Source organism: Ascaphus truei, chromosome 3 (genome assembly GCF_040206685.1).
Source record: "Ascaphus truei isolate aAscTru1 chromosome 3, aAscTru1.hap1, whole genome shotgun sequence".
NCBI classification, from domain to species: domain Eukaryota; kingdom Metazoa; phylum Chordata; class Amphibia; order Anura; family Ascaphidae; genus Ascaphus; species Ascaphus truei.
The window spans coordinates 243,352,782-243,370,941 of record NC_134485.1 but is presented as its reverse complement, the minus strand read 5'-3'; the positions used below and the strand labels follow the sequence as shown (position 1 = coordinate 243,370,941).

The 18,160-nt window shown below is 46.3% G+C and overlaps 1 protein-coding gene across 1 annotated transcript in view; it reads right to left on the bottom strand.

Annotated features, from left to right (window-relative positions):
- REV1 (REV1 DNA directed polymerase) overlaps positions 1-18,160 on the bottom strand; it is a 130,469-nt gene that overhangs the window by 75,101 nt on the left and 37,208 nt on the right. The window contains exons 2-3 of the mRNA XM_075590477.1: positions 15,455-15,521; positions 9,805-9,937 (exon numbers count right to left, since the gene is read on the bottom strand). Of these exons, the coding sequence (XP_075446592.1) occupies positions 9,805-9,937; positions 15,455-15,511 (190 nt within the window). The 5' untranslated portion in view covers positions 15,512-15,521. The remainder of the gene's footprint in view (positions 1-9,804; positions 9,938-15,454; positions 15,522-18,160) is intronic.

Below are 18,160 nucleotides of genomic sequence, written 5' to 3'. Positions count from 1 at the left end.
ACAAACCAGTGGCAATCGCCAAAAAGACCCAGGTACATGCTGGATACATGTCTTAAACATGCCTTAAACTAGCCCCAGCATTTCTGCATTGATTAATGGCCCATCAGATTAACAGCGGGGGTCCCTGGCAGTCCCATTCAAACTGAATTGGACTGCCAGGGACCCCTGCTGTGTTAATCCTATGGGTCGTTAGTCAATGCAGAAATGCCTTTAGAATAGTCGTGGTCTCGTCTGTACATCATTGGATATACTGCCGTTTGATCTTGGAATCACCTATGGTCTGAACCAGGAGTTTTTAACCTCAAACTGCTTACACATATTCTACACCATGTGAGTGGATTTATTTTAATTTCCTTCCCTTGTTAGTACCTATCATTGGCAGTGTTGCACTATATTCCCTTTTTTTCTTTTGCACACACCGGGGAGTATTTGCGCTCCGTATCCTGTGCTTCTACTATACCAAAGACGATTGGGAAAAGTATTTTTCAGCGGCGCTGCACTAACCCCTACGGTCATATTGTTTGTGACTTATTCCACTATATTTGTCACTATTACACTTGTCAGTTAGGTTGGTAATCACCATTTTATGCAAAGTATTATTTGCCCTTTTTCACCACAGTTGACTAGATCATTTTAGTGTGATTTTGTATATTCTGTAATTACAGGATATTTGTATTTGTTTAAATGGAAAGGGGCCATTTGAATATCATAAAGCAGGGGTGGGGAACGTCCGGCCTGCGGGCCGTATAAGGCCCGCGAAATCATTTGGTCCAGCCCCCGGGAAGCAAGCCTGCAAGAATGTTTTTTTTTTTTTTTTTTTAAACTCCCCCTCTCCTGCTTGGCTGACTGGGGTGTCACTCTGCCAAGATTTTTTTTTTGGCCCGCCTCTTCCTACATGGAGCAAGTGTAGGGTGCAAGTCGGGCCTCCCCTTCCCTCAGCACTGCCCCCCTCCCTACTCTCCCCCAGAAATGCCGGGCTGCTTGGGCTCCGCCCCTCTGTCCCTCTCTTTAGGCTCTACGGGCCTGCCAGTCTCTCAGCTGCACTGGCTACCTATGCTGCTCCAGTAGCCCATCCACGGGCCCCAGGTAACCCACATGCCCCCTTATACCTCCTCCCAGGCACCTTACCCACCCCAAGGGGGGAGAGGTCTTATTTTTGTGTGTGTTTGCAGAGGTGGGTTTATTGTGTCTGTGTCACTGTGTGTCTGTGTCACTGTGTGTCTGTGTCACTGTGTGTCTGTGTCACTGTGTGTCTGTGTCACTGTGTGTCTGTGTCACTGTGTGTCTGTGTCACTGTGTGTCTGTGTCACTGTGTGTCTGTGTCACTGTGTGTCTGTGTCACTGTGTGTCTGTGTCACTGTGTGTCTGTGTCACTGTGTGTCTGTGTCACTGTGTCTGTGTCACTGTGTCTGTGTCACTGTGTCTGTGTGTGTCACTGTGTCTGTGTGTGTCTGTGTCACTGTGTCTGTGTGTGTCTGTGTCACTGTGTCTGTGTCACTGTGTCTGTGTGTCTGTGTCACTGTGTCTGTGTCACTGTGTCTGTGTGTGTCTGTGTCACTGTGTCTGTGTCACTGTGTCTGTGTGTGTCTGTGTCACTGTGTCTGTGTCACTGTGTCTGTGTGTGTCTGTGTCACTGTGTCTGTGTCACTGTGTCTGTGTCACTGTGTCTGTGTGACTGTGTCTGTGTGACTGTGTCTGTGTCACTGTGTCTGTGTCACTGTGTCTGTGTCACTGTGTCTGTGTCACTGTGTCTGTGTCACTGTGTCTGTGTCACTGTGTCTGTGTCACTGTGTCTGTGTCACTGTGTCTGTGTCACTGTGTCTGTGTCACTGTGTCTGTGTCACTGTGTCTGTGTCACTGTGTCTGTGTCACTGTGTCTGTGTCACTGTGTCTGTGTGTGTCTGTGTCACTGTGTCTGTGTGTGTCTGTGTCACTGTGTCTGTGTCAAGGTGTCTGTGTCACTGTGTCTGTGTGTGTCTGTGTCAAGGTGTCTGTGTCACTGTGTCTGTGTGTGTCTGTGTCAAGGTGTCTGTGTCACTGTGTCTGTGTGTGTCTGTGTCACTGTGTCTGTGTCACTGTGTCTGTGTCACTGTGTCTGTGTGTGTCTGTGTCACTGTGTCTGTGTCACTGTGTCTGTGTCACTGTGTCTGTGTCACTGTGTCTGTGTCACTGTGTCTGTGTCACTGTGTCTGTGTGTGTCTGTGTCACTGTGTCTGTGTCACTGTGTCTGTGTGTGTCACTGTGTCTGTGTCACTGTGTCTGTGTGTGTCTGTGTCACTGTGTCTGTGTGTGTCTGTGTCACTGTGTCTGTGTGTGTCTGTGTCACTGTGTCTGTGTGTGTCTGTGTCACTGTGTCTGTGTGTGTCTGTGTCACTGTGTCTGTGTCACTGTGTCTGTGTCACTGTGTCACTGTGTCTGTGTCACTGTGTCTGTGTCACTGTGTCTGTGTCACTGTGTCTGTGTCACTGTGTCTGTGTCACTGTGTCTGTGTCACTGTGTCTGTGTCACTGTGTGTCTGTGTCACTGTGTGTCTGTGTCACTGTGTGTCTGTGTCACTGTGTGTCTGTGTCACTGTGTGTCTGTGTCACTGTGTCTGTGTGTGTCTGTGTCACTGTGTCTGTGTGTGTCACTGTGTCTGTGTGTGTCTGTGTCACTGTGTCTGTGTCACTGTGTCTGTGTCACTGTGTCTGTGTCACTGTGTCTGTGTCACTGTGTCTGTGTCACTGTGTCTGTGTGTGTCACTGTGTCTGTGTGTCACTGTGTCTGTGTGTGTCTGTGTCACTGTGTCTGTGTGTGTCTGTGTCACTGTGTCTGTGTGTGTCTGTGTCACTGTGTCTGTGTGTGTCTGTGTCACTGTGTCTGTGTGTGTCTGTGTCACTGTGTCTGTGTGTGTCACTGTGTCTGTGTGTGTCTGTGTCACTGTGTCTGTGTGTGTCTGTGTGTGTCTGTGTCACTGTGTCTGTGTCACTGTGTCTGTGTGTGTCACTGTGTCTGTGTGTGTCTGTGTCACTGTGTCTGTGTGTGTCACTGTGTCTGTGTGTGTCTGTGTCACTGTGTCTGTGTGTGTCACTGTGTCTGTGTGTGTCTGTGTCACTGTGTCTGTGTGTGTCACTGTGTCTGTGTGTGTCTGTGTCACTGTGTGTCTGTGTCACTGTGTCTGTCTGTGTCACTGTGTCTGTCTGTGTCACTGTGTCTGTGTGTGTCTGTGTCACTGTGTCTGTGTGTGTCTGTGTCACTGTGTCTGTGTGTGTCTGTGTCACTGTGTCTGTGTGTGTCACTGTGTCTGTGTGTGTCACTGTGTCTGTGTGTGTCACTGTGTCTGTGTGTGTCTGTGTCACTGTGTCTGTGTCACTGTGTCTGTGTCACTGTGTCTGTGTCACTGTGTCTGTGTCAGTGTGTCTGTGTCAGTGTCAGTGTGTCTGTGTCAGTGTGTCTGTGTCAGTGTCAGTGTGTCTGTGTCAGTGTGTCTGTGTCAGTGTCACTGTGTCTGTGTCACTGTGTCTGTGTCACTGTGTCTGTGTCACTGTGTCTGTGTGTGTCACTGTGTCTGTGTGTGTCACTGTGTCTGTGTGTGTCTGTGTGTGTCTGTGTCACTGTGTCTGTGTGTGTCTGTGTCACTGTGTCTGTGTGTGTCTGTGTCACTGTGTCTGTGTGTGTCTGTGTCACTGTGTCTGTGTGTGTCACTGTGTCTGTGTGTGTCTGTGTCACTGTGTCTGTGTGTGTCTGTGTCACTGTGTCTGTGTGTGTCACTGTGTCTGTGTGTGTCTGTGTCACTGTGTCTGTGTGTGTCTGTGTCACTGTGTCTGTGTGTGTCACTGTGTCTGTGTGTGTCACTGTGTCTGTGTGTGTCTGTGTCACTGTGTCTGTGTGTGTCTGTGTCACTGTGTCTGTGTGTGTCACTGTGTCTGTGTGTGTCACTGTGTCTGTGTGTGTCACTGTGTCTGTGTGTGTCTGTGTCACTGTGTCTGTGTCACTGTGTCTGTGTCACTGTGTCTGTGTCAGTGTGTCTGTGTCTGTGTCACTGTGTCTGTGTCACTGTGTCTGTGTCACTGTGTCTGTGTGTGTCACTGTGTCTGTGTGTGTCACTGTGTCTGTGTGTGTCTGTGTGTGTCTGTGTCACTGTGTCTGTGTGTGTCTGTGTCACTGTGTCTGTGTGTGTCTGTGTCACTGTGTCTGTGTGTGTCTGTGTCACTGTGTCTGTGTGTGTCACTGTGTCTGTGTGTGTCTGTGTCACTGTGTCTGTGTGTGTCTGTGTCACTGTGTCTGTGTGTGTCTGTGTCACTGTGTCTGTGTGTGTCAGTGTCAGTGTGTCAGTGTCAGTGTGTCAGTGTCAGTGTGTCAGTGTCAGTGTCAGTGTGTCAGTGTCAGTGTGTCAGTGTCAGTGTGTCAGTGTCAGTGTGTCAGTGTCAGTGTCAGTGTGTCAGTGTCAGTGTGTCAGTGTCAGTGTGTCAGTGTGTCAGTGTCAGTGTGTCTGTGTCAGTGTGTCTGTGTCTGTGTCAGTGTGTCTGTGTCTGTGTCAGTGTGTCTGTGTCAGTGTGTCTGTGTCACTGTGTCTGTGTCACTGTGTCTGTGTCACTGTGTCTGTGTCACTGTGTCTGTGTCACTGTGTCTGTGTCACTGTGTCTGTGTCACTGTGTGTGTGTCACTGTGTGTGTGTCACTGTGTGTGTGTCACTGTGTGTGTGTCACTGTGTGTGTGTCACTGTGTGTGTGTCACTGTGTGTGTGTCACTGTGTGTGTGTCTCTCTGCCTCTGTGTGTGTGTCTCTCTGCCTCTGTGTGTGTGTCTCTCTGCCTCTGTGTGTGTGTCTCTCTGCCTCTGTGTGTGTGTCTCTCTGCCTCTGTGTGTGTGTCTCTCTGCCTCTGTGTGTGTGTCTCTCTGCCTCTGTGTGTGTGTCTCTCTGCCTCTGTGTGTGTGTCTCTCTGCCTCTGTGTGTGTGTCTCTCTGCCTCTGTGTGTGTGTCTCTCTGCCTCTGTGTGTGTGTCTCTCTGCCTCTGTGTGTGTGTCTCTCTGCCTCTGTGTGTGTGTCTCTCTGCCTCTGTGTGTGTGTCTCTCTGCCTCTGTGTGTGTGTCTCTCTGCCTCTGTGTGTGTGTCTCTCTGCCTCTGTGTGTGTGTCTCTCTGCCTCTGTGTGTGTGTCTCTCTGCCTCTGTGTGTGTGTCTCTCTGCCTCTGTGTGTGTGTCTCTATGCCTCTGTGTGTGTGTCTCTCTGCCTCTGTGTGTGTGTGCCTCTCTGCCTCTGTGTGTGTGTGCCTCTCTGCCTCTGTGTGTGTGTGCCTCTCTGCCTCTGTGTGGGTGTCTCTCTGCCTCTGTGTGGGTGTCTCTCTGCCTCTGTGTGGGTGTCTCTCTGCCTCTGTGTGGGTGTCTCTCTGCCTCTGTGTGGGTGTCTCTCTGCCTCTGTGTGGGTGTCTCTCTGCCTCTGTGTGGGTGTCTCTCTGCCTCTGTGTGGGTGTCTCTCTGCCTCTGTGTGGGTGTCTCTCTGCCTCTGTGTGGGTGTCTCTCTGCCTCTGTGTGGGTGTCTCTCTGCCTCTGTGTGGGTGTCTCTCTGCCTCTGTGTGGGTGTCTCTCTGCCTCTGTGTGGGTGTCTCTCTGCCTCTGTGTGGGTGTCTCTCTGCCTCTGTGTGGGTGTCTCTCTGCCTCTGTGTGGGTGTCTCTCTGCCTCTGTGTGGGTGTCTCTCTGCCTCTGTGTGGGTGTCTCTCTGCCTCTGTGTGGGTGTCTCTCTGCCTCTGTGTGGGTGTCTCTCTGCCTCTGTGTGGGTGTCTCTCTGCCTCTGTGTGGGTGTCTCTCTGCCTCTGTGTGGGTGTCTCTCTGCCTCTGTGTGGGTGTCTCTCTGCCTCTGTGTGGGTGTCTCTCTGCCTCTGTGTGGGTGTCTCTCTGCCTCTGTGTGGGTGTCTCTCTGCCTCTGTGTGGGTGTCTCTCTGCCTCTGTGTGGGTGTCTCTCTGCCTCTGTGTGGGTGTCTCTCTGCCTCTGTGTGGGTGTCTCTCTGCCTCTGTGTGGGTGTCTCTCTGCCTCTGTGTGGGTGTCTCTCTGCCTCTGTGTGGGTGTCTCTCTGCCTCTGTGTGGGTGTCTCTCTGCCTCTGTGTGGGTGTCTCTCTGCCTCTGTGTGGGTGTCTCTCTGCCTCTGTGTGGGTGTCTCTCTGCCTCTGTGTGGGTGTCTCTCTGCCTCTGTGTGGGTGTCTCTCTGCCTCTGTGTGGGTGTCTCTCTGCCTCTGTGTGGGTGTCTCTCTGCCTCTGTGTGGGTGTCTCTCTGCCTCTGTGTGGGTGTCTCTCTGCCTCTGTGTGGGTGTCTCTCTGCCTCTGTGTGGGTGTCTCTCTGCCTCTGTGTGGGTGTCTCTCTGCCTCTGTGTGGGTGTCTCTCTGCCTCTGTGTGGGTGTCTCTCTGCCTCTGTGTGGGTGTCTCTCTGCCTCTGTGTGGGTGTCTCTCTGCCTCTGTGTGGGTGTCTCTCTGCCTCTGTGTGGGTGTCTCTCTGCCTCTGTGTGGGTGTCTCTCTGCCTCTGTGTGGGTGTCTCTCTGCCTCTGTGTGGGTGTCTCTCTGCCTCTGTGTGGGTGTCTCTCTGCCTCTGTGTGGGTGTCTCTCTGCCTCTGTGTGGGTGTCTCTCTGCCTCTGTGTGGGTGTCTCTCTGCCTCTGTGTGGGTGTCTCTCTGCCTCTGTGTGGGTGTCTCTCTGCCTCTGTGTGGGTGTCTCTCTGCCTCTGTGTGGGTGTCTCTCTGCCTCTGTGTGGGTGTCTCTCTGCCTCTGTGTGGGTGTCTCTCTGCCTCTGTGTGGGTGTCTCTCTGCCTCTGTGTGGGTGTCTCTCTGCCTCTGTGTGGGTGTCTCTCTGCCTCTGTGTGGGTGTCTCTCTGCCTCTGTGTGGGTGTCTCTCTGCCTCTGTGTGGGTGTCTCTCTGCCTCTGTGTGGGTGTCTCTCTGCCTCTGTGGGTGTCTCTCTGCCTCTGTGGGTGTCTCTCTGCCTCTGTGGGTGTCTCTCTGCCTCTGTGCGTGTCTCTCTGCCTCTGTGCGTGTCTCTCTGCCTCTGTGCGTGTCTCTCTGCCTCTGTGCGTGTCTCTCTGCCTCTGTGCGTGTCTCTCTGCCTCTGTGCGTGTCTCTCTGCCTCTGTGCGTGTCTCTCTGCCTCTGTGCGCGTCTCTCTGCCTCTGTGCGCGTCTCTCTGCCTCTGTGCGCGTCTCTCTGCCTCTGTGCGCGTCTCTCTGCCTCTGTGCGCGTCTCTCTGCCTCTGTGCGCGTCTCTCTGCCTCTGTGCGTCTCTCTGCCTCTGTGCGTCTCTCTGCCTCTGTGCGTCTCTCTGCCTCTGTGCGTCTCTCTGCCTCTGTGCGTCTCTCTGCCTCTGTGCGTCTCTCTGTGTGTGTGTCTCACTGTCTCTCTGTGTGTCTCACTGTCTCTCTGTGTGTGTGTCTCACTGTCTCTCTGTGTGTGTGTGTCTCACTGTCTCTCTGTGTGTGTGTCTCACTGTCTCTCTGCGTGTGTCTCACTGTCTCTCTGCGTGTGTCTCACTGTCTCTCTGCGTGTGTCTCACTGTCTCTGCGTGTGTCTCACTGTCTCTCTGCGTGTGTCTCACTGTCTCTCTGCGTGTGTCTCACTGTCTCTCTGCGTGTGTCTCACTGTCTCTCTGCGTGTGTCTCACTGTCTCTGTGTGTGTGTGTCTCACTGTCTCTGTGTGTGTGTGTCTCACTGTCTCTGTGTGTGTGTGTGTCTCACTGTCTCTGTGTGTGTGTCTCACTGTCTGTGTGTATGTCTCACTGTCTCTGTGTGTGTGTGTGTCTCACTGTCTCTGTGTGTGTGTGTCTCACTGTCACTGTGTGTGTGTCTCACTGTCACTGTGTGTGTGTCTCACTGTCACTGTGTGTGTGTCTCACTGTCACTGTGTGTGTGTCTCACTGTCACTGTGTGTGTGTCTCACTGTCACTGTGTGTGTGTCTCACTGTCACTGTGTGTGTGTCTCACTGTCACTGTGTGTGTGTCTCACTATCACTGTGTGTGTCTCACTGTCACTGTGTGGTGTGTGTCTCTGTGTGTGTGTGTGTCTCTGTGTGTGTGTGTGTCTCTGTGTGTGTGTGTGTGTGTCTCTCTGTGTGTGTGTGTGTGTGTGTGTGTGTGTGTCTCTGTGTGTGTGTCTCTGTGTGTGGGTGTGTCACTGTCTGTGTCACGGTCACTGTGTTTGTGTGTCAATGTCTGTGTGTGGCAGCAGCCGCCTGAGGTGATGAAGGACCTGAGTATCACCAGGGCGGCGCAGGTAAGCAGTGCTCCGGGGGGGAGAGGGTATAAGAGGAGTGGGGCTTGGGGGATGGGGACGACGACGCAGTATAAGAGGCTTGAGGGATAGACGAACGGGTCTGCGGAGGGAGAGACACGTCACTACCGTCTCTCCTCCTCCCCACACCGGGCAGCAGCTGCGGAGGAGGGCACCTGCTCCGCAGTGCCGCAGTGTAAGGTGAGAGGGAGCTATGCAGGGCCCTGACAGGCGAAGGGCAGGAGGGCCCTCGGACACCACCAGGCCTGACGCCTAATCCCAGCATCATTGGTCTCCTTGACTTCAATACATGTTGTATGATTAACTTTTGCAGACACCCCCCCCCCCCCCCCAATGATCTGTGCCCCATAAAATGACTCAGTGTGATCTAAGCTGTCAGACCGTCCCTCATGCATCTCAAATTGCCACTTCTTGCAGCTGATTGTCATTCTTGTTTAGAGAGTGTCTGAAAGTGAGTGAGAGAGTGAGTGTATGAGTGAGAGGGTCTGAGAGTGTGTGATTTCCCCCCCCCCCCGCTCCGATGTGTGTGTGTTTGTGTGTGTGAGAGAATACAGACACCAACCCTCAGTCAGTCATAGTCATCCACCACCCAAGTGTCAGTCAATCAGTCAGTCAGTCACCCACCCAAGTCAGTCAGTCAGTCACCCAAGTGTCAGTCAGTCAGTCACCCAAGTGTCAGTCAGTCACCCAAGTGTCAGTCAGTAAGTCACCCAAGTGTCAGTCAGTCACACAAGTGTCAGTCAGTCAGTCACACAAGTGTCAGTCAGTCAGTCACCCAGGTGTCAGTAAGTCACCCAAGTGTCAGTCAGTCAGTCACCCAAGTGTCAGTCAGTCACACAAGTGTCAGTCAGTCACCCAAGTGTTAGTCAGTCACACAAGTGTCAGTCAGTCACCCAAGTGTTAGTCAATCAGTCACACAAGTGTCAGTCAGTCACACAAGTGTCAGTCAGTCACCCAAGTGTTAGTCAGTCACACAAGTGTCAGTCAGTCACCCAAGTGTTAGTCAGTCACACAAGTGTCAGTCAGTCACACAAGTGTCAGTCAGTCACCCAAGTGTTAGTCAATCAGTCACACAAGTGTTAGTCAGTCACCCACCCAAACCTGGAAAACCAGTTGCGAGTAGCAACATCATCAATACCAGCTAACATCACACGCCTCACCAAAGAGAAGCAGTTCTAGCCATCACATTAGGGGTGAGTTAATTAAATGTTTGACCAAATATAGCAGGCTAATTTTTAAGTTGATAATTTTGTATGGCCCGCAAATGATGTTATAAATATCCAAATGGCTCTTGGCAGAAAAAAAGGTTCCCCACCCCTGTCATAAAGAGTGAGTTTAAAATCGCATAAACGAATGGAGATGCAAATTTCAACTGTAGCTGCACATCAATGGCTCCGGATTGCATCCAATCATTATTCAAAACAATGACCATGTTACAACTGTTACAGGACAGCATCCACACTTTCAAATGTCATAATGTCGTTATGTTTTGCAAAAGTAAGCAAATATGCATCCTTTCAAAGACCTGCAACCCCTTAATCACCAACATACACATACCTGTATAGCCATTCACATAAATTGAAACACCATTAAATATAGCAGAAGAGGTTCCATCTTTATTCTGCTGCACTGGAGCGTCCGACCGAAACTGTTCTTCTAATTTCTGAACTTTAGCCACCTTGTATCCACCCTAAAATTAAAAAACAAGTGTGCAGAGGTTTGTTACTGTATGCTAGTATAGTGTCAAGAGTCTTGACTTTAGAGTCAAGAAGAATATCTTTTCTTACCCTTGTAGAAGCCTTAGTGTTATCATAATATCTCACAGTTCAAGGGTGAGCACAAAGTGAGCTCCTTGAATGCTTGTATCTTGCTTCCTATACCGAGAAAATATGTTGGGAATAGACATCCTCAGCAGTGTACAGCTGCACAAACTCTCTGGAGTTGTTGCGAGGATACCGGGTCCTACTACCCTGGTGGTTTTGTAGTTGCCTGGTGCTGTGGATACTGCTCGCTTCTCTTACACAACTCTGCACTGAATACTGAAAATACAATGCATCGCATTGAGTTGCATGTGTTATGTAAAGAACCCTGCAAATAGTGATATAAGCCCAGTGCAGGCATAAGCTGAAGAATGTAGAGCACTGTCTCAAACCTTTTTCTCAGGGCCCTGAATGAGATCTGGTTTTGGGGGAATGCAATCAATAACCAGTTATGTGCAAGCTATGTGCATTCACCTGTGTGCCAATAACAGAATGGTCATTTCTAAAACCTGGTCCCCAAAAAGAGGATTTAAAACCACTGGCATAAACAAATGTCAACATTTTGTCGAGACACTCGAGGCAAATGGATTTTAAATGTTAAATACACCACATACCCTCTGAGCAATCACTGAACTTTATACGCCACCAGTAAATTGCATAACAAAAATGAGTCATCACCGTGCAAATGAATTGGGATAACGCAAATACAGGTTGGATGTATAAAACTTCCAAACCACATTAATTTTTAACAAAGAAACCAAACATGTTAACATTAGAATCCTCTAAGCAATAAACACATCAAAAATATCCCATCTATACAAACGTCTATGGGACACTGAGGAAATATGAAAGCTCACAATTAATGTAAACAATCTATATAAATTAGACAGTTCTACTAAGGTATGTTTTTATTTCTACCTTTTAGGTTTACTGAATAAAAAAAAAGTGAACTAAGAAAACACGATCAATACCAGAATTAGTAGCCTTGGCAATTAGTCAAATATGGCGATATGATGGCGTGGAAGTGACCCTTCTCCTGCCTTTTTGTTGAAAGTTTGAGATTTTGTCGCTTAGCACTTGGCAGATAGGTTTCGAGGTTGCTGTGTAGGGTTTTGTTGTGGCTTGCCTGATTGTTTGGTCAGTGTAGGCTGGACAGATATGTGGAGCCTGTGGATTTGCCCTCTCTTGAAACTTGTCCAAGGGAATTTTGGAAGGTACATAAAGAAAATCTGAGGGCGTTTCATCACCTGATTTACACTGCTAGTGTTTTGCATCCCTGTATCAGGCTTAAAGATACGATATTAAAAAAATTACATTCCTATTAACCACTTCAGAGGTTGATCTTGAACAAATGCTGCAATCAGTTACAAATGAAGCCCTACAATGCTGGTGGCTGTGAATGGCATTGGGTATGCTTAGCCGCTGCCCCATCCGCATTGTGTGCCTCAGCTGTAAGCACGGCTCGCATCTCCCTACCTGAAGTTCCCCACCTTTCTGTAAATGCCACAGATGCATGAGAGTAGCTGGAGTCGATTTGAAACAGAAGTATGGACCAGGCCATGGAGAAAGAGGAAGAAGAGATCCGCATTCTGCGCAGTAACAGAATGCTGGACAGCGTGATCACACGAGAGCTAGGAGGAATTCTACCGGTCGGCTTCCAGCACATCAGCAAACCCTGGGAGGCGCAGTCTTTCTTGATCGCACCAGCACAGCATCAAAAGATAAAAGGAGGTGATCTTTAGCACAGGTGGCATTAGCAGCCTGCTGGGTCCTCTGCATTCTAAGGCCTGCAGGACCTCTCTGGTGGAAGGCAGGAGTCACCAAGTCCAGGGCCCAGGGGAGCAGGCGAGACACCTTTTATTCCATGTGTGTTCACCTTTATGTTCCTTTATCTCAGTGCAGACTGAGGTAACCATGCAGAGCTCTGCTGCCTCTATGATTTCTAAATCTATATCTAGAAAGGACATGGATTCCAGATAATGATTGGCTTCTCAGGATTCACAGACACCGTGTGAGCAGCAACAACCTTTGCCCCCTTCATCTGCATCAGCATGAATGATGGTTGTTTTCAAGAAGCAGTGGGCTGCGAGGCCAATCCATTAGGCTTGCACTTATCTGTATCTGTTAAGGAGAGAATTTGGAAGGGGCATGATATTGATGTATTAAAATAGAATTTTTGATTAAAGGTGATAATAAATGCAAGAATAAGTCGCAGGATGAGGCATAGACCTGTACCACTGTCATTTACCAACTGGCTTCAAGCATTTTGTATTAATGCCAGGGGGGGGGACCCTCAGAAATGTTTACATCATTCTTGAGGGATATAAAATGTATGAGGGAATCTCTTGGTTTAATTATAATGCCAGAATGTGCAGTTTATCCGTCACTGAAGTGGGTGTCGTGAAAGATGTTGATCTTTGGCTTTTGTAATGACCCCACAGCGTTCTGCCCTGTTTCTGGCAGCTGTCAAGCTCACCTACGTTGTTCCGGCCAGAAGCTCTCAGGAAGTGACTGTTGAGCATACAGTGGGTCTCTCTGCAGGTGGCAAAACTTGTGCAGATTTCAGCATAAGTGCTCAGTGCGTGGAGGGGTTCACTCTGCACTGCGGTGTTTCAGGAGGAGTGGTACCTCTGGTGCAAACAACATGGTTAGTCATCCATTTGGAAAGAGCGTAAACCCAGAAGAGTGAAGGACAGTTGGTACCGTGGCCAAGTTTCTACCATATTCAGGGTTTGGAATCAGAATTTTACATACCTACAGGTGGTTGCTAAATAAATGTTTGGGTTGGTAATTTAAAAAATAAAATAAAAAATCAGTCAGGGAACACCAATTGTCAGTGTTGTTAAAGCAAGGTTGGAAAAAGAATTGGCCTTGGGTAGAATAACTGGTCCATTCTCCTGCCAACCACTTCAGTTCTTTGCATCTCCCTGCATGGCATGGTCCTTAAAACGGAGCCAGGCTCCCTTAGGCTGATCCACCATTTGTCAACTAAAGCAGATATCAAATAGATTTTTTTGTTTATTACCTATACATCCGGATTGTTTTAATTTGTTTCGTTTTCAATTTGAAGGTTAATTTTATTTTAATAGATGCCAGTCTATGGGTTGTGTATGGTCATATTTCTATTTTGAAATGTTTGCGCCCTTCCTTGACTGGATGGTCAGTGACCAGCTGCTACGTACTGTTTAATGGTTGGCAAATACATTTGGTATCCCATTAGCATAAAAAAAAAAAAAACAGTTTGTCCAGTTACAGTGTTACGTTTTGTTTTGGCATAGAAATTGATACTGTAGCTATGGAATTTAATTTGCCTATAGAGAAGCTGGCAGGGCTACAGTTAATGATATCTGAGGCAAGGGCTTGTAAAAATGTTACTTTAAAACAGCTTCAATCCTTGTTAGGCCATTTGGCCTTTGTGTCACGCATCATGCCTATTGGAATGGTTCTTTCAAGCATGCTGGCAGCTGCCTCTTATGGGATTAAGAATCCTTAATGGCACATTGGGCTGACTAGAGACCTCAAAACAATTTGCTTGGAATTTTTGCAATCATACAATGGCCATTCATTCTGGAAGGACCAACTTGTTTCCAACATGGCTTAGAATTATTTACTGATGGAGCAACTATGGCTTTGGTGCTTTTCTAGGTGGTCACTTGTTTACGGCGAATGGCCTTAATTATGTGTAAATGTAGTGGATGAAAGGCTGACTACTGTTGGAGCACCCTTCAGACACCAGTATATATACAGTGTGAGATATATATATATATTGTCAGTTAAAATGAGCAGAGTAAGCGTTGAATTTTTGACAAAAATCACGAGCCCTAGGAAAAATGTAGAAAGAATCTGAATAGAGTAGTTTCGCGGTTGCTTTCATTGGTGGTACTTCAGTAAAGCATTTTGGCCTAGAAGGTGTTGGTGAAGACTTTTACAGGCCTCTATTTAGTTCATCTTTTTCGTATATATCTCAATATTTTTAACATGGGGTTTCAGGATAGAATAGAGTAGGCTGTTCTGTTGGGCAGTGCCAGGGTCAATTTAAGGCATCAAATGGTCGTGGCAGTGTGATGTCTCTATGGAAGTTATATTATTTGTTACAATATATTTTTTAATGGATTTACTTGGAGTAACGGCTCTCTTGGCCCGGAAGGCAAGAGAACGGATTAAGGCAATTAAGTTATTAAGATCGGCTAATGCTTTGTTTTTCAGTCAAAATTATATATTCATTATAATATATATATATATATATATATTAAACTTCAATAAAATTGTTCTGTGGCCTTCACCAACAATTAACGTGTTTTATGTGGTGCTCAGGAGTTTGGGGGAGGAGTTAATTTGCATACAGTACATAAAAATCCATCCATGTAGCTACTTTACATAAGGTACTTTTCCTGCCTGAAATCTTTAAATAGGTAATGTTTTTTATTATGCAAAATGTTTCATTTTTAGTTATAAACATCACTGCTTTGAAGCACTAACACGATCAGGGTAAGGATATTATAGTAAAAGGAAAAAGATCGATGCAACAGCCACTCCTTGTGTACACTGAGACTCACCAGCAAAAAGTGAAGTAAAAACCTTTTATTGGACTACATAAAACAGTTAGTCCCGAAAAAAATAGGAAACCTCCTCCCACGCGTTTCGAGCAAGACTGCTCTTTCTCAAGGTTTCCTATTTTTGTTCATGACAGTATCTGTTTTATGTAGTCCAATAAAAGGTTTTTACTTCACTTTTTGCTGGTGAGTCTCAGTGTACACCAGGAGCGGCTGTTGCATCGATCTTTTTCCTTCTACTGTGACGCTTTGATCGAGACCACGCCATGGAGAGACGCTGATCACCTATCCAGGTGCCCCGCGAGGCCAGGAGACAAGGGGGACGGTACTAATTGTGAGTAACACGCATACTCCACACCGGCAAAAGGACACTGTTTATTTGCAACCGTAAACCTTTACATTTGGATGCGGGTCTGCACTCAGTTATCCCCACACCTTCTCCACCTCGGCTTAACTCCGTCTATGCTCCGCAAATATACAATTAACCTCTAGGCAATTCATTGCCATATATCTGTGTGGTGCCCTATGAGCTCAACAGACGGTTTCTTCTGTTTCTAAAACTATTATACATTAAATGTCATATCCTGTTCAGAAATTCCAAAGTGGTGCTTTCAGGACCACTATTTATTTGAAGAGGCAAAAGAACTAAACTTGGCGTAGGTGAAGTCAATAAAAATAACCTACAAGGCGAGACAACATCTTGTCAATGAGAAAGCACACAGATGATAATATAGTGGAGACTATTTCAAGAGGGGGACTTTTGTCCACATGAACTAGGACGACTTGCCTTTTTCACTTTTTCCAAAGAATGGATGCCCACAAACATGGTGCACAAGGAAATAAAACTTTCTAGGAAACAGCATTCTGAAAATAGCATGGACATTGATGACATACCCAGGCACCCCAACCATCTTTCTCGCTGGCTCGATTCCTCCATCCTCCTCGACGCATTGTGCAGCTTCTGGTAAAAAAAAAAGAAATAAAATCAACGGTAAACAGTATGTGTGTGACAAAAGGAATTGTTAAAAAAAAATAATACATTAAAGACAAGTTTTTAATGGAAGAAAAGGTTAAATAAAATTGCTTTATATCATTGCAACCTAAAAGAAACTTAAAACAAATGACATGCACAAATCATTTGCCAAATTAACAGTGGTCAAAGTCAGATGAGACTTGATTATGAAGTACACGCTTCTAAAAATGTTCATATCCAGAGTGCCAAACTTACATTTCCATTTTGTTTATAAAGAAAAAGGGGTTTATTTTAGGGAGACTTCCTTTCCTATTTTTTTTACTCCATACATTTTGCTTAAATCTTTCTAAAATAACAGTTGTCACATATTCGCTTCAATGTACATGTAGATCTTTAGAACGTTACGCGTTGTGTTCGGACGTCACCGTGCTGCCGGACAACGTCTGACGAACGGAAGGCAGAGCCAAAATATGGGAGTTGGGTACAAGCCTACAACTGACCTCTTACCGTGCACCATAAGATGCTTCAACAATGGATCCTCAGTGGCTATATTACTGTGTTTAAAAGCATCTTATATTGTGAGGGAATATATTGCATTTGACTGTTTTTTTAGGATTAAAAGGAACGTATTACGCTATGGAAGCATGTGCGTCTTTCTGTTCATGATTTTAGATACTTTATAGAATTTGGCCAATCCAGAGAAGCTGCAAGCATACCACATGGAATCCAAATGAAACCTTGGATTGACTTAATTACATTTTCAAACTTTGCCAAAAGTCCAGAAAATATCTCGATTCTAAGCACCTTTTTTGATGAACTGAGATCCATTTTCTATGTATGCCTTCTCTTATTATACCAATTATGTTTACACAGACTTGTAATAGTTCTGTCATTTTCACACGAGGTATTGTTTCGATTCACTAGTTGACACGATACTTGCTGCTATTTATTTACGATAATCATATCAATATACATTTCCTAATCCCTATATGTGATATATATATTTCTGATTTTCAATACACTCGCAGTTTTCAAATTAGATTCCTCGAAATGTTGTAATATGTTTTTTATACAGAATCTACTTCAAGATTTTGCAGAAAGTGACGATTATATATAGATTCTGATTATATATGTAGATTCTAATTATATATAGATTCTGATTATATACACAGTAGATAGTGCTGATTATATATAGATTCTCTCTTTAGAATATTACCAAGACTTTTTTCAGCCACTGAGACCATTGAATACAAACAAAAACTTAGCAGTTATACACAAAGACCATGTTATCCAGAGGAATTAAGGAATAAGTGTATGGGCCCCCTAAATTAACCCTTTCGTTGATAGGGGGATGCAATGCATTAATTCCATTTCTGCTCCTTCTGGCAGTACAGGACTTGAAAAATACAATTGCATCTAAAACTGAAGATGACAAGTTTTAAGTCAAGTATTTTTATCCCGATTCCAAAAGAAACCTATATTTGTCTCAGGTGAATTTAAATTACAGAACATGTACAACAGTCTAGTAGCTGCCTATAAAAGCAATGAGCAAAGTTAAATGAATTCCTTTTGTTAAACTGATGCTAAGTAGCTTTTTGAGAGAGCATTGCTTAATGTCTATTCACTCAAAAAAATGCAGAAAAGGTTCCCCTTTGAAATTGTCCATTCATTTTAATGTGCGATGTATTACATTATGATATAGTCCAGGGGTACGCAAACTGGGGGGGGGGGGTGGGGTGAGATTTCCTGGGGGGGGAGGAGGGGGTGGGCGCAGCACTTACAGATGCTCCACACTCTTCCCCGCAACATTTAAATTAAATGCCGGGGGAGTGAGCAAGGCCTCTGTAATTCTCTCTGGCGATGAGTCGCCATAACACGGCGTCACATGCCGCTGCGTTGCCATGGCAACCCGTCACATGCTGTTCTGCCGTCATAGGACGCCGCCCATGACAGAGAGCAGGAAAGAGGGAGGGGGAGGAGAGGATGGAGCGTAAGCATGCGGGCGCAAACAGAAGTTTGCACACCCCTGGTTTAGTCAATAAAGCCACACATAATGTTACAAATCTCTGCAACATTATTATGAAGAGAACCAAATAACCAAAATGTTTATTTAAAAAATAAATTAATTAAAAAAGATCGTTAGCTTTTGTTAGAGTTCAGGCAGACGTTTGCTTTGTTTTAGTAGCAAATCTACATCAATACTTCCAAGGGAAAAAAAATTAAACTAGATGTCTAAAATATCACAAAAAGAATAGCTAAATATACCTTGATTGTAGTTTCCTGATGAGGTAGTTATGTATAGGCTTGCCATTCAGCTAAACAATATATTTTGATAACCAGTGATATTTTTACATTTGCTTCCCAATTCTTTATTTCAAATCAATCCTTTCCCTGATAAGTGCTCGCAGTAAAATGTCTGATCACATGTAATCAGAGCACTTGTCAGGAGAATTAGGTGTATTGCTAAATATATATGTAGCCAGGGCTGGTTCTTGGCTACCAGTCTGCCCTCCCTTGCAGTAAGTCCTGCCAGTACCCAACATGGGGTTTCCCCACTCCCAGCAGTACTCTTATGTGGCAGGGGAGGAGGTGGAACCAGGCCTGGGTTCTACCCAATCCTGGGTCAG